General features: G+C 33.7%; 1 protein-coding gene across 4 annotated transcripts in view; it reads right to left on the reverse strand.

The window, feature by feature from the left end:
- Window positions 1–4,951: 4,951 nt before the first annotated feature.
- The window catches only part of EDIL3 (EGF like repeats and discoidin domains 3), a 450,915-nt gene continuing 440,397 nt past the window's right edge, over window positions 4,952–15,469 (reverse strand). For all 4 annotated transcript variants that reach the window (XM_063664954.1, XM_063664955.1, XM_054489176.2 and 1 more), the window contains one exon: window positions 4,952–7,922. In XM_063664954.1, coding sequence (XP_063521024.1) covers window positions 7,773–7,922 — 150 coding nt within the window. In that variant the 3' untranslated portion in view covers window positions 4,952–7,772. The remainder of the gene's footprint in view (window positions 7,923–15,469) is intronic.

Consider the following 15,469-nt stretch of genomic DNA (forward strand, 5'->3'; position numbering starts at 1 on the left):
TCTTCCCACTTCACACCATTCCCAGCCTCTAGTAACTATCATTATACTCTCCGCCTCCAAGAGATTACGGTAACTCTTAAGTATTGGAAACTGGAACTCAAGACAGAGTGTTCTTGAATTTTCTTGGTATTCTTTGGAGTTTTTTGTTAATGGAAATACTTGTGGTTTTTCTTATCTATAGAGCACTGCTTTCAGATTTTTCTTAAATAGAAATATGTTTGATTACTGTATTAAAGATTTCATGCTTTTCATATGCAGATAGTCCATTTACTGTGCCTTGGAATAGCAGAAGCTTTGACATCTTGGGATTATTACTCACTTTTTAAAAAATTAATGTCATCATATAATCTCAAAGTAGTTCATTAGCTGTTCAGTCACTTGTAGATTTTTTAAAATATATTTATGTGATGGTCAACACTTCATCCACAGACAAATTATGTAAAATATATGTTATCAGGTAATACCAGTGTGTTAAATTATTTTTACTAATAGGACAATATGAAAAATTGTAGAATAAACAATTTGCGACTGCTTGGCTGGATGTAGGTCCTTCCTGTTGTTCTCGTGTTAGTATGTGATGAAACCTATTTTCAGTACACCTTGACTTAAAAGAAGAAAGAGTACTGAACAGGGGTGAAGGATGTCCTTAGATCTATGTACAGATTATAGCCCTGCAACCTGGGCAGATCTCCTCATTTCTTTTGGCTTTTCTTTGTCTTCTTATAAAATGGACATGCAAATCCATAGTTATCATGAGTAGTAAAGTGGATGTTTTAGGTGTTATGAATATTAAATTTGATGGTTTTAGGCCTATTTTAGATGTCACCCTCGTAGGATGCCTTCCCTGATCTGCTTCATTGATTGGTATAGGTGCCTCTACTCTATCTTCTCTTTGCACATGGGGCATATTTTTGTCATAACATCCATCATAATCATTTGCTTTCTTGTCTACCCCCAGCTTCACCCTCTATACTGTGAGTTCCGAAAATCACTGTATTTTCATCTCTGTATTTCCAGGTGATCATATAGTGGCTGGTACAAAATAGATGCTTAGATTTTACTGAAAAAAAAAATGATTAACAACAAAAGAAGTTGGACAATCTCAATATTTTCTTTAGACAAATACGGTAGTTTCTCCAAGTGTATTATTTATGAAGGAAATTAGCTTTTCTTTATATCTCCAGTGAAAATGAAAACATATTTTAAAATTTTGCAGTACTTATATTACAGCCTAATGCTACAGTCTGGAGGTACAAGTGTCTGTTATATTAGGCTTGGGTAAGAAAACACTCAAGAAAGGAATTAGTGTTACGACCTTCTGAAGTATGGAATTAGAAGGTTAGAACGAGGGTGTGGAGGGCATTTGATTATGAATTTTTAAGCCAGAAGTCGCTTTAGAAAAATCTACCTAAAATGCATCATGGTTTATTAAAACAAACAAACAAACACCCAACATATGGATCTGCATTATGATTAACCCAAAGTGGCAGGTCCCTCGCAGGCAGCCTTGACTCATGCTGCAAGCCCACCTTCAGGCCATACTCAATACTTGGGTGAATCTTCTTTAGCTGAACAACGAAATGTGATGGGAAGACACTGGTATTTTGTTAGAATATTTTATGGGGAGAAGGGCAAAGGGCTTTACCTACTATATAGAAAAAATTCACACAGTTCTGTGTTATACACTTTTTGTCTTAAAAAGCCTCTCAGGCTTCTGTCAGCACACCTCTTCTCTCTTCCCACCAAGTCTCTAACAACCTTCTATTTACAGGAGCCATACAAATCTGGCTCTAAACTCATGCTGGCCACCCAACATACCAACACCTGGAAGCTAGCAGACACCACCAACTTAGAAAGCAGTTAAAGAGACTGCGTTGCCGTGGTTTTCAACTTTTACGTCTGTCTCTGAGTTAGAAAAATAATTTACACTGTGATCAGGAACATATATATACTCAGGAATATAATTGAAATAAAATGTTTGTAAAATAATTTTTACAATGGACTTATATTTTTCTCTCCTCCTGTTCTAACTCCTTCCTTCTCGTCTCTCCTCTTGTCCTAAAGTGTTTAATCTTTTTAAAAAGATACTACTAGTCTGGACCCAGCAGTTTCTCTATATTAGCAGTTTGAAAACATTGTTTTACTATTGTTTACACGTAGTTCTCAGACTCTCAGTCCACGTCTCAAGCATCTTATCAAGGTGCTTATACCACTACAAACAGGGATTTTGAGCAGGGAGTGGGTAGGGAGGATGCTTCTACTGTTAAAAAGTAGCATTTAAAAAATATTATTACCTAAGAAACTTGAGAACAGAGGAAATAAAGCTGCCTAATATTGATTATTTAGTGCTTCCTTTGAGATATGCCATTTTTAACCTCTTTGCCCAATTCCTCTTTCCTGGGTCCAGGCAGAAAATGCCTTTAGCCTTGAAAAGCACTGTGCTTCTCATGTTCCCTAGGGCAACTGGCCTGCTAAGGTTTCTCTTCCTGAAAGGCAAAGCCTTTTTTATTATTAACGTTTCTTTAAATCCCAACTATACAATCACTAAAAAGTGGAAAAATGATAAAATATGTGTAAATCCATGTTTAATTTGTCACTTATTCATCATTGAAAACATTCCTCATCTCTTTGTCATATGCACAGTTGTCTTCCCTCAAATTCTCAGGAATGTTTTTGCCTGATGCTTATGTAAGTTATCACAAGCTGTTTCCATATTGGCCATGGGGATATATTGTTTGTTTGTTTGTTTTTAAATGGAGTCTTGCTCTGTCACCCAGGCTGGAGTGCAGTGGCGCGATCTCGGCTCACTGCAACCTTCACTTCCTGGGTCCAAGGGATTCTGCTGCCTAGCATCCCCAGTAGCTGGGATTATGGACATGTGCCACGATGCCCGGCTCATTTTTGTACTTTAGTAGAGACTGGGTTTCACCATGTTGGCCAGGTTGGTCTCAAACTCCTGACCTCAAATGATCTGCCCACGTCGGCCTCCCAAAGTGCTGGGATTACAGGCATAAGCCACCGTGCCTGGCCAGAGATATATTGTTTAGATGCACCATCAGTCTCACTGCCACCACTCCCTTTACAGGTGGCAGCAGGTTGAGCTTACATTGTAATGTATCATCATTATTAACATATATACGTGTGGATATATGAAGGACACTATGGGGATTTTACATAAATATGGAGCAGTGTGGTTCATGCCTTTAAGGACATTAAAATAAAATTCAGTCAGAAGCAGTCACCATATGCAATGCTTAATCATGTAATATGGTGGCCATTTGCTGATGGTTCAACACCATATTTCCAAAGCATTAGTGCTTTAATATGACTCAATCAGCTTCTGCGAAGCTATGCAAAAATTGCTGAACGTGGAGCCTTTAATGTTTTCCTATTTCTGCTACCAAATTCATTTAATAGAAATAACTCTTTGAGTAAGTGCACTTGCCTACCGTGGAAAACACTTTATTTGGTGGCAATGTTGAAACAGCCAATATGAATTATAGGCATTTACTGCAATAGAATCAAGAAACCTATTTCCCACTTCAAAATCAATAGAAAAATTGCTACTTACACTAGGTATTCTTTGTCTTTGTAAAGACAAATGACAGTGCATTCTGTTTCAGGGTAGTTGAAACATTTCTCAACTGGCAAAGTTGTTTGGTCCTCTATTTTACCTGTGCAGATAAAAGGATCCTTTTGCATCTCAAAGGCTAGAGGCAATATTTTTTACAAATAAATAACATACTAAAGTGATTGTTAATTTTTTAAAAATTAGCCTTTTGAGAAGAGATAGAGAGCACTGAATTTCTGACAGTAAACATTAACGTTTCTTTATCAAAATCTTAATTAAAGTCATGTATGCAAAGCTGAAATGATAGATGTTTTAAAATTCAGGTTATATAGAGATAATATTTTCCATTCATGAAGTTATTATTAATACTTTATAAAAAACACAAATTTCAGCCTATGCAGCCTTTTCTTCTTGGAATTTGAAATGCTTTTATTATTTTTGCATCTTGAATCAGTAATCTTAAAAGTTTTATACTTGAAAATTTTCTGTTGGATAATTATTAAATATTTTGCTGTCACAATAAAATTGTACCCTGTATAGATATTGTCATGATTCCTTATTAGCGCTACTGAAAATATATATGTATAATTTCTCTTATTTAATAAAACACATTTATTGTTTGTTTATGAGTATGTGCAAAAATTAGGCAAACAATGGAATCCCATTGATCTGCTCATATTAAAATGCATTTAAATGGGAATGTGTATGAGTACATAAACATGATTAGTCAGTACTGGGAGCTATCAGAGATTCACTGAAGCTCAAATAAGGAGTAACCTTTCATATCTTAATTCCTCCCTAAATTGTTTGCATCCTAAGAAAATGTCAAAAAAATAGCAAGTACACAGATTTAGTATTTCACCAGTGACTTCCAGAGAGCTAGAAACAGGATTTATGAAGAATCCACATTATAATTTTCATTATTCAATAGCTAATGTTACATGGATAAATACATTATTACTGTTATATTATTGCTTACTACTGACTGGATTTCTTCATTATACTCCTGAGCATCATGAACTGAAGAAACTATAGAAATGATAGCAATATCGTCTGATTAACAATGGGCAGATCAGTCCTGGTACACAATGCTTTATACATGAGGCCAAAAATGACTTTGGATTAAGAATATTCTAGTAAAACTTCTGCATCTAAAAGGAGCAGGAAGAATGCATACATTTTAATAATCTTCAAAAGACCAGTTTAGCTAATATCAATATATATTTAGAGGTTGTTGTAATTTCTATTTTTTCTGTATCTGTTCTACTGTCCTGTGCAAGGCAAAAATAAACCAAGTATGTGGTCAAGAGTAGTGGGCATTCACATTCAGACAATTTGTGTATTCTTATAAATGGTTTAATTACAACTGCTTCAAAAGAATCCCAGATTTTCAAAAGTTTATTTTAAGTTTCGAGACTAGACAAGGTCATACTGGTTTTACATCCTACGTGATATAAGTATATATACAAAGAAAAAAAACAACATTGGAATATTACACAGCTTGAAGGTTTGCAAAGGTTATTTGTGTCTTAGTTATTTCTGTACTTAATGACACATCAGACGCATTGAGTATTATATTTCATAATTTGTTGACTAGCAAAGATACAATCATTAGTAACCCAAGTCTTCAAAATTCACACCAAACTTTATGAAGTCATTCAGAAAGAAAGTCAATCCTAAAATTAAAATTGGCAACTATGATAAATACTTTCAAAAGGATGTAGATATAATGGAGATGTTTAAAAGTTTAGTTTCATTAATTGTAAAATTAGCATGTTATAGTTACTCAATATAGTGAAGACTAGGTGATTCTTACATGTATTCTACTTATGGTACTGTATTGGTTTTAGTGTGAATTTAAATAGAATAAATTTACTTCACTTTGATGTCATTGACATGAATGACACAAAAGCTATTTCATAATACTACTTTACAATAGTTTTCAACATTTCCGTATGTTGGAACCCCTTTGCTCTCATCAATTTTGGGTGTCATGGAACAAAAGGTAACCCGTTGGACGTGATGTATTGCGAAGAGCATATAAAGCAGAGAGAAAATGAAAAAGCAAGAGAAACTCATTTCAATGATTTTTCTAAAAGGTAACAAATATAATTTTAATCAACTTCCTTGGAAAATATTTTTAAAACAGGTATCAATAGAAAAAATTACAAAACATCATATGAAGCTATAAATAATTTTGAAAAAGTAAATCATCATAAAGCATAAGTAATAATCTTGAAAATATACTCTTAAGAATGTATGTAATTTGCAAAGGAAAATGGCTAGATATTTGATGGGACAGTAAACCTTGAGAGAAACTGGCTAAAGAGTAAGTGTGTGTATATTTCTAAACCTAAGTAATTATTTGTCACATGACTTTAAAATTTAGCCAGTTACAAATATTTTAAAATCCTAACTTTAAAGTTATGTAAAAAAGGCAATATGGAGGAAATAGTAATTTTGTTTTTGAAAGATGTTGAAAACTGATCACCATTTCAGAGGCTTCAAATTCATAATTTCATGATAAGAACAAGAAGTAGAAAGCATATGGGCAAGGAACAAATATGTGGCCAGCCAGTCCCCTTAGACCAACTAATTTTCCTCTTATTAAAAATGCCAATATGATTGACTTTCTCTTTAAATTCTTCACTATGATCGAAGACCACTCCATATATACATCATTAAGAAATGCTGTTAACACATGGACAGACAAGACAGTAACAGTCTAGTGGCTTTTGTTATGCAGCACAAATATTAAAGGAAAAAAATAGCAGTGTTGCGTAGGATCTTAACATTTCGTACACACACCATCCTTTCTTTTCCAATACACTTAATTTAAAACTCCAATAATTCTGTCTAAGCCTTATAAAATAAATACTTGTAAAGCTTATAAATTAGATGTTGAAGACTTTTATGGAGGCAGTGTGAGCTTTAATTTGAGAGACATGTCTATGAAACCTCCAGTATCAATAACGAATTGTTACGATAATTGCTTATTTTTTCAGGACCTTTGAAGCAAAATAAATAGAAATCAATTTTCATCTTGAAAATGGTTTACTACTTTGTCATTAGTAAACACTTTGCTTCTCACAAATAACTCCACCTGTGCCTTCCTGGGAAACTACCACCAGTTTCAAATCTCAATAAGATGTTAGTTTCACAGGAAATGTGGAGCTGAACAAAGAAATGATGAGTATGCTTGGCCAAACTATGCAGCACTATATTAATATTTCTTTGCTTAACTTTTTATAAAATAAACAAATAACAAGCCTATTTTTTAAAGTAAATATAAGGATATGTAATTACCATCTAAATGAAGATTTAAATTTAAAGAGACATATATATTTTTTGTTCTTTTGTGCAAACTGAAAGTATGGGATTCTTTATGAAGCAATTATTTGGAAATTAAATAGTTATGGCTTCCTTCAAAAATAAAACTGCAAATTTAATTAACGAATATTAAATACAGATCAATCTACTGATATGCAGTCATGCTCTACATATATGAGTAAACATGACATTTCTTTTAGTGAACTAATAGGAAATTCAATTAGAAAAAAATTGAATTATTCAGGTAATATACAATATTAAGAATACAGAATAGAACCAAAAGAAAAAGAAGTCACATAATCTCTTATTAGAAATAATGAAAGTAAAATGAGAATGATAATATCAGTACTGCATGTCACATATTCTTCTTTAAAATTTTGTAATAAACATTGACAGTGTTTGGTAGGAACAGGGAAACAGGATAATGTAGAGTCATTACAGAAGAAAAAAACTTATTGCTAACATTTCAGTATTCCTTTTATCAGAATTAGGTGAGTATTGATTGTAAAAGCTCTATCAACTCTTTCTCTTATTTGATGACTTTGAGACTTTTTTACTCTTGCTATAAAAAGAAGGCTACTTTCTTTCCCTAATATATTTCTACCAATGTGAATAATTCAGGAAACAATGAGAGAAAAGTAATTCACACTTAATGTGTTGTTACTTAAGAGATTTGACCAATAAAAATCAAATTAAATCATTGAAAAGGCAGGCTTAGACCCCCTTAAAAACATCGTTAGTTGCCTACCATAATTTGAGCACTTTTTCATGAAAAAAAAAACCATTCAGTTTCCTACAGATTTTGCACAGTTCATTCCATGGAGATACTTTTAAGGAAATAGGGAAGAGGGTTGTGAAACGTAGCCTCTCCTCATTCCTCCTCTGTGCAGCCCAGCAGCTCTGACCGCAATGTGATCCTCCCGTACCAGGACCAAGGAAGGATTCTTATGTGTCGTGCATAGATGGGAGGGTCGATGACGTTTTTTCTGTGAGTGTCATTGTCAAAATTGCCCTGGAAAACCTAATAAAGAAGAGCAGAAAAATGTCAGTCACACAGCTTTCTTTCTCTGAAATTATTTTTATGTTCCAGTATGGAACATTTTCCCCAAACATGATATTTGATAACTGTTCATTTTCTTTTCTTCAAAATATATTGCAGCTTCTTTTTAATAATAATTATTTTAAATTAAATGGTCAATTAATGTTTAAAGAGTTAAACCTTTATTGTTTAATGCAGGCATTCACAGGTCTATCATTTTCCTCTGCTTGTTTCTCTCAATTAAAAAAATACAACATGTATTCATTTTTTGCTTATGTCACAGGCTGACATTAGTCATGTAGCTTGCTGAAGATGCTCTCTTCCAAGCGGTGACTCAGAGATCCAAGCTGCTTGCAAAGTACAGCTATCATCTGGAGCATGTGGCCTCCACATTCACAAGGGGCAAGGGGAGGGAGAGTTAGCAGACTGCGCAGAGTGTTTAAGAGAACAAGTGTGGAAGCAGCTTATATCACTTCTGTATATATCTGTTTCACCTTACCTAATTATATGACTCCAGCCTAACAGCAAAAGAGGCTGGGCACTGGAGAGAAGCACAAGGCTATCTGGTGAGCACTAACAGCCTCTATCACAGTGCCTTTTGCCCACTTCTTCTCAAATAGAGAATAAAATTAGCCCATTTGCAAATGAGACAATGCAATCAATGCTGTTTTTGAACTGTTTTTCTCTTCTTTTTTGGCTTCATCTATTAATTCCTGGATCCATACAATACTATTGGGTTCAATATGACTTATAATATCCTGACACTTTGCATTGCACGTCTATTCTTCTTTTTTTTTTTTTTTTTTTTTTTTGGAGCTTTACTATGGCCGCTTGCTATTCCCTTAAAGGACTTTCATAATAACTTGGACAAATGTCTGCTTCAGAAAACAAAACAAATTTAAAACACTGGGACCCTGATAGGAATGGCATTAAATTATAAATTATGTTGGGGTAAACTGAGGTATTTATATTATTTAGTCTTTATCTGAAGATTTTATCCTTTTTTTCTTATAGATTCTGAACATTTCTTATTAAAGTGATTTCTAACTATTTTATATCTACATTTTTAAAAATTTATATTTAGTTTAGATTTTTAGATTTAGTTTAAATTTATAGAGTAAAAATCTCAACGCTTTCTGTTTTTGCTTTATGAAGCACCTTATAATTAGAAGATAATTTTCTTTCTTGTCTGACATCAAATTTCTTTCTTGTTTGGCATCAAAACATAATTATGTAGCCAAAGAGACACCTGAAAATAAAATCCTTAAAGTAGAAAACAAAAAACAACCAAACTCCGTCATCACATGACAGAATACTTAACCCACATCTTTCAGCATTCTGAAATTAAAGGGAATGTTTTAAAAGCCTTCTAGACTAGATTGGTTCGGTCTTATACGGCCACAAATGTTCTCCTGGAAAGAAAAAAATCATGTTCTCCTCAAAAGCATTAGGCAGTATGGCACTGATTAATAGGAGCAATAGACAAGAATGAAAAGTCTCTCTGCTGGTTCTGCTGGCATATCTAAATTCATATTCATTTAGCAGGCATTTTATGCTTAGTAATGCCCTGTCTTGCACAAAGGAATAATTCATTCTGGACTGAAATGTGCTACTACTATGTTACAATGTCTCTGTTAGCAAAAGCTCACAGGTACAGGACATATCATAAACACTCACCAAAAATCTTGAGAGACTGTTGCTACTGCAACAGCAGAAAATAAGCTCTGGTTTACTGACATCCTCTCTGACATATGACGTTGGATTCAAATGTTTCACTGAGATTGTGGTATTACAATTTAATATAGAATCTAAAATCCAATTTTGTAGCCCTGCTATTGAACTTAATGTATATCTCTGGGATAGTAGAGTTTAAATTCATTAACTTTCATTGCAAGATTTATAACAGCCCAAAATATAGTTTTATACCACTTCTTGGGAAGGAAATACAGAAAGAAACAATTTTCTCTTAAGTGTCCGCTCTCTAGCACAGGTTTTGATGGGAACTCTCAACCCAGAAAGTATTAGTTGAATTATTAATTATACTTATTTCTTTATAATGAAGAATACATACAGAGAAACTATATCAGCTCGGAAACTGAAAACAACTATGAAGTTTCTGATTTAATATGTGAAAGTCATGGATATTTGCATGTTCACTTAAAAAAAGTGAAGTTTCATGAAACAGGATGATTTATAAAACAATAACGTTCACAGAAAAACAGCCGAAATCTATACTAGAATCATCCAATTTACAGCCTCAAAGTACTGAAAATATATTTTTATTTTCAGAGGCTCTCAGTAATGATACATACGGAAAACAAAGCACCCACTTGTTAATTCCAGGATGATATTTTGTACTTGTTGTGTAAACATGTGGCACATGTGCTGTTTTCTTATCTTAAGCACTAGGAAGCCCCTGCTTAAGAATGCTACCTAAACATTTCACCTTGCAAAGGAATGCAAACACAGTATTTTTAGTTAACTTCGTAAAATCTCTAAGATTTCTAGAAAGTGCTTTCACAGGCACATTTTAGAGACATAAGCATCTGAACTAAAACTGAAGTCTGAAAAGACTGATGGAGAACATTAAATCTCTATATAGGAGTGAAAATATTTTACATGAGAAAGACACAGTTCAATTTAGAATTTTTTAGAAAAACTATGCACAAGTTTCAGTTCAGGGAGGAGGCTAATTAGCTGATGACAAATTTACTGATATATTCAAACATGATAATGCTTAGAGGTCTCTCAGGCTTTTTCTAACATATGGGGCCTTGATCAAAAAACACTCAAGGTACTTTGCAGAAGCTTCCATAATTACAACCTAAGAGAAGATAAGAGAAAGAAAAATACAACTCCCTCAATGTAGCTATCTTGATTTTCTTTTTCCTAAGGTTAACTCTCTTGTGATGCTGGTTGAAAATACAAATCAGACTCTTCGGAGGATTCAAATCTCCGAAGAGAATTTCATGGAGAGAATATCAGATAAAATAAAACAATAAAATCTTGCTTCTAGCAGCATTAATACACTTTTTATAAGACGAGCTACCATTCTTTGCTAGGGACCACGGTCTATTCAGGCCAGTATAGACATCATCGATAGGAGGCCTCCAGGGATCATGGAACAAAGCAACATTATCCTCCACGATGTAGTCAGAGAGGTGGGGCATATTTCAGTTTCTTTTAGCAGTCATCGAATAGGACTCTAAATATCAAAGAATCCTTTGGGGATTTCTTGCACATACGATTTCTTTAGAAAATCATCTAGTTTGTAAAAATATGCTTCTTTTCATTTGTCCTAAACTTAACTGATTAAAAGTTTTAAAGAGGTTCCCATTGTTCTAACTTTTTGGAATTTTTGTTCACATCATTCAAATAGCGAGTGGTTCTAAGCATTTTTAGATAGATTCCCTATGGCTAAACATCAGCATTTTACATCAGTATTAAACACCAGTATTTTATTAAGATTTAAAGTGACCATCACTTCATCCCTCTGGGCTTTTGTTGCCCCCTTATAGATTTCATTATTTTTCTTCTGCTATTTGAAGACTATAGTTGAACCGCATCTGGGATTTCAGATATTGTGGAAATACGAAGGTTGAATGAGACTTTCTAAAGTTTTTTCTATTGATTGTATTTGCTTTGTTTACGGTATCAAGCATACTACTAGCCTTACTGACTGTATCTGTACACTGATCTACTGTTCTTAAGGGATAGAGGACAAAGGTAAAGATCCATTTTCTTAGGGCAGCATGTATGTGTGTGTGTGTGTGTGTGTGTGTGCAGTGGTGCTGGACTGAAAGCTCAGAATTCTTTATTTAACATACATAATTTCAATCCTTTGTGCTTTCATCCAGAACACTAATGGAGAAGTTAAATAAGAACAGTCTTTGGTAGCTCTGATCCTCAGAAACCCTGTTTTTATCTAATTCTACCCATATAATGAAAGAATCTGAGATTTGGAAGAGAACTCAGAGATCTGCTATCAACAAATTTTCCCTCTAATATTTCTAACATGGAACTTTCAGCCTATTCATGGCATGCCTCAATACAATAGGACAGATATGTATTTAGACAGTTTGAAAGTCTATCTTTTTAGAAGACTAAAATGTGTATCTCTTACTTCAATCTATTGAATCTGTGCTTAATTCTCAATGAATATAGAACAAACTTAGCTCATCAAAAGAACTTTTGACATACTTAACAATAATTGACACAAACCTCTCAAAAACTCAACTTCATCCCTCTAGGCTAAACATTCATGGTTCCTTAAAAGGTTCCTCATGTTGCATGATTTTCAGACTTATAATCTTGATTGCATTCCATTAACTAACATCTGTTTTAACTATGGCTCAGTGAAAGTGTGGTATTTATTGGGACACAGAATGTAGACATACTGTGAATAACTCAAAAGATAGAGTGCACCTTTGTTGTAGATGCAATATTTCTATCAAAGCAGTCTAAAATGTAGAATAATTATATTGTATTTTGGGTTATAGTTGATTGATTTATGGTCAAATACATTTTGGATATTTTCATAATTTCTCCTCAGTGACGGTTTTCCAATTTTTTTACTTGTATCTATTTTATAAAGCAACCATTTATATATTATATAAGTATATAATTCTGATTTTTGTGGCTGACATCAGGGACAGATGCTTATTAATTTATAGTTCAGGATCATAAAATTTATTTTTATATACTTAGTGTCAACATTACTTCAATTTTTTTGACTGTCAAAAATTTCAGAGTTACAACTTGAATCAACGCTTTAAGTGATGTAAAGTCTTATGAAAATTTTCACGGAATTAGTATGCATGAATCACATCAAACATAACATTTTTCCATTTGAATAGTTTGGGAAAGAGCTTTCTTTGTTTCTAATTCTAGGGCTAGATTTTCAGTAATATTTTAGGCTAATCTAAAATTTATGTTCTACTTTGCCCTATATGCAAGCATTCCAAAAATCAAATTTTTTTATTAAAAAGGAAAAAATATCAAAATATATAGAAAATTATTTTTAAACATTTTAGTTAGTGGTATACATCTATATCATATTAAACAAATCTTATTGGAAGCTTTGCATGTATGAAACTTCTATAAGTGATTGGCTATAAAAAGTCTGAAACCAAAGTTTAATTCTTTCAGGCAAAATAGACTGCAGCTATCATTCTGTGAATTCAATTTTCTAGGAAAATTTACCAGCATCCTGAAACCATTTCATGATTGAATGGCTAGTATATTATTCTTGATGTTTTTCTCTGCAATCAATTCCACTAAACCAATGAAACTCTGTAACAAAATTAGCCTCAATATTAGTACATTCTTCCAGATGTAATAAGGAAACAAGAAATTCATTTCCAGATAAATTTCAATATTCTAAGAAATGTTTCTTTGGAAAATAGTGATATTGAGAATTATATTCTAAAAGGGTCACCAAAAAAGTAGGGGTTTCTGTTGGAGCCAGTAGACTTTGTTAATAAGTGTCTATATTGATCATCAGTCTGCAGAATGAGCTGGGGGATTGGCCTTCACTGTAGGGCAGCCCAACAACACTACAGCACAAATTGTCATCGACAGAAAGGAACAGAGATCTGCCACAGTGTCTTCCATCCCATAGCATCCTGAGTAGAACCATTACCCTCCAAAGCTGAAATAAGGTCATAGCTAACCGAAACAATCTATCAGCAGGTGAAAGTCAAATGGAAAAAAATTCAACCAAAATGTATACATAGGACCTTAAAGTAGAGCCAAAGACAATGATAAAGTTACATGTCCCAGTTTGTGAAAATATAATGTGTGTATTCTACAGAAAAGAGATCAAATGCGAAGAGGACTTGTTTTCATATCAACCACTAACTGTAACATATTAGACAATCACTTCATTTTTCTGTATCCAAAAGGAGTTGATCATCTTGTCTTCTTTGCAAGAAACATATCTAGACACATCTTAATCTTGAGTTTGCTTGTGTATACTATCTTGAAGTAAATTGCTGACCATCAAATCTTTTCTCTATTGAACAGTTCTTCTGCAGAGTTTAGGATGTGTCAAATCTAGTGTAAGCATAGCGTTTACAGACAGATGTCATTCCAGTGATCAGTGTACAGTCTACAAAACCGTGTGTAATACGAGTGTGCAGTAGATGTTAACCTTACCCAAGGAGGAATCTGTTTTGTGCCCTCAGCTCCTTGAAGGTAATCTCTAAGCCCTTGGAATAGCCTGTCTGAGAAGAGTATTTTTGTTTCCCAGGGGGCCCTGGGCCACACCAGATAGCCTATGCTAACATTGTGGTTTACAGCGGGGTCTTCAGGTCAGCTTCACCACTGAAAAGGAGGAAACTAAGGTTAGCCATACAGATGGTCAACCATGTCTAAATGTTGGTGCTTCCTTAAAAACTCTGAATACCAACGCTAAGGTGAGCTTCCTAGTTGGCAATACTCTGGGCTTATTGTCACATAACATTGCTGAGAGAACTTACTACTCTCCAGAAGTCTCCAAGACAACTGAAAGCTCATTCCTGGACTCTCCTGGAGTCTGCCCCATATGTCTCTTCCCTTAGATGATCTGTATCCATATCCTTTCATCGTGATAAATGATAACTGTTGAGTATGATAATTTTAGTTGTGTTTGTGAGTTTTTCTATTGAATTATCAAACCTGAGAATGATCTTGGGGAACTGTGAATGTGCAATTGATGTCAAAAGTGAGGGTGGGTTTGGGGAATCCTGAATTTATGATGAGTAATTGGTATTGAAGGGCTACAGGTTTCATCTAAGTTTTGTTGTCTGAAACATTGACAGTTGGAAAAGGAACCTTAATTGTCTGAAAGGGTTGTATCTACAACTTCTCCAACATCATGCGCCAGCCTGTGACAGACATTCAGGCTTTAAAGTTGATTGTGAACTTACTTTCTATTCTGATTCTTTGAATAAATCCTCAAAGGACAATCCATTGAAATTTGTTTATTTTGGCCCATAAGTATACTTTCTAAACCTTCTACTGTTAGGTTCTACTCCCTCTATTTTACTTGCTCTTCTTATTTTCAATTTCTGGATGATATTTATTCTCATGGGCATAAACCTAATAAGCATATCAAACAACCGGTGTTACTTGTCCTCTTGCATATTTCAGTAACAAAAAATTCAACTTCTTTATTCTCCTGTATTTCTTTAATATCATTTCCATAAAAGCTTTATAGGTCCTTTGAGAAATACTACTTTGTCCATCTACTTGGGTTTCTTTTGAAATCCCTTAAGAAACTGCAGTCAGATTTTCTTAAAGCTATTGTGCATGGTCATATATATAATAATTCTGCACCATAATTCATATTGGATATTAATTTTATCTATGTTCCTTTTAAAATGATGTTTTGCTCCGTAAACCCTTTGAAAAATCTAGATCCTGTTTGCTTCAGAGACTTCTTTGCTTCCCAAGATTTCTTCATGAAACTACCTGAGGCTTTCAAACTGCTTATTTAACTTCAAAAACCTAATTATAGAACATTTTTGCTTGATGGGAGAAGTGAAAAA

The sequence above is a fragment of the Pongo pygmaeus genome, chromosome 4 (assembly GCF_028885625.2).
Source record: "Pongo pygmaeus isolate AG05252 chromosome 4, NHGRI_mPonPyg2-v2.0_pri, whole genome shotgun sequence".
NCBI lineage: Eukaryota > Metazoa > Chordata > Mammalia > Primates > Hominidae > Pongo > Pongo pygmaeus.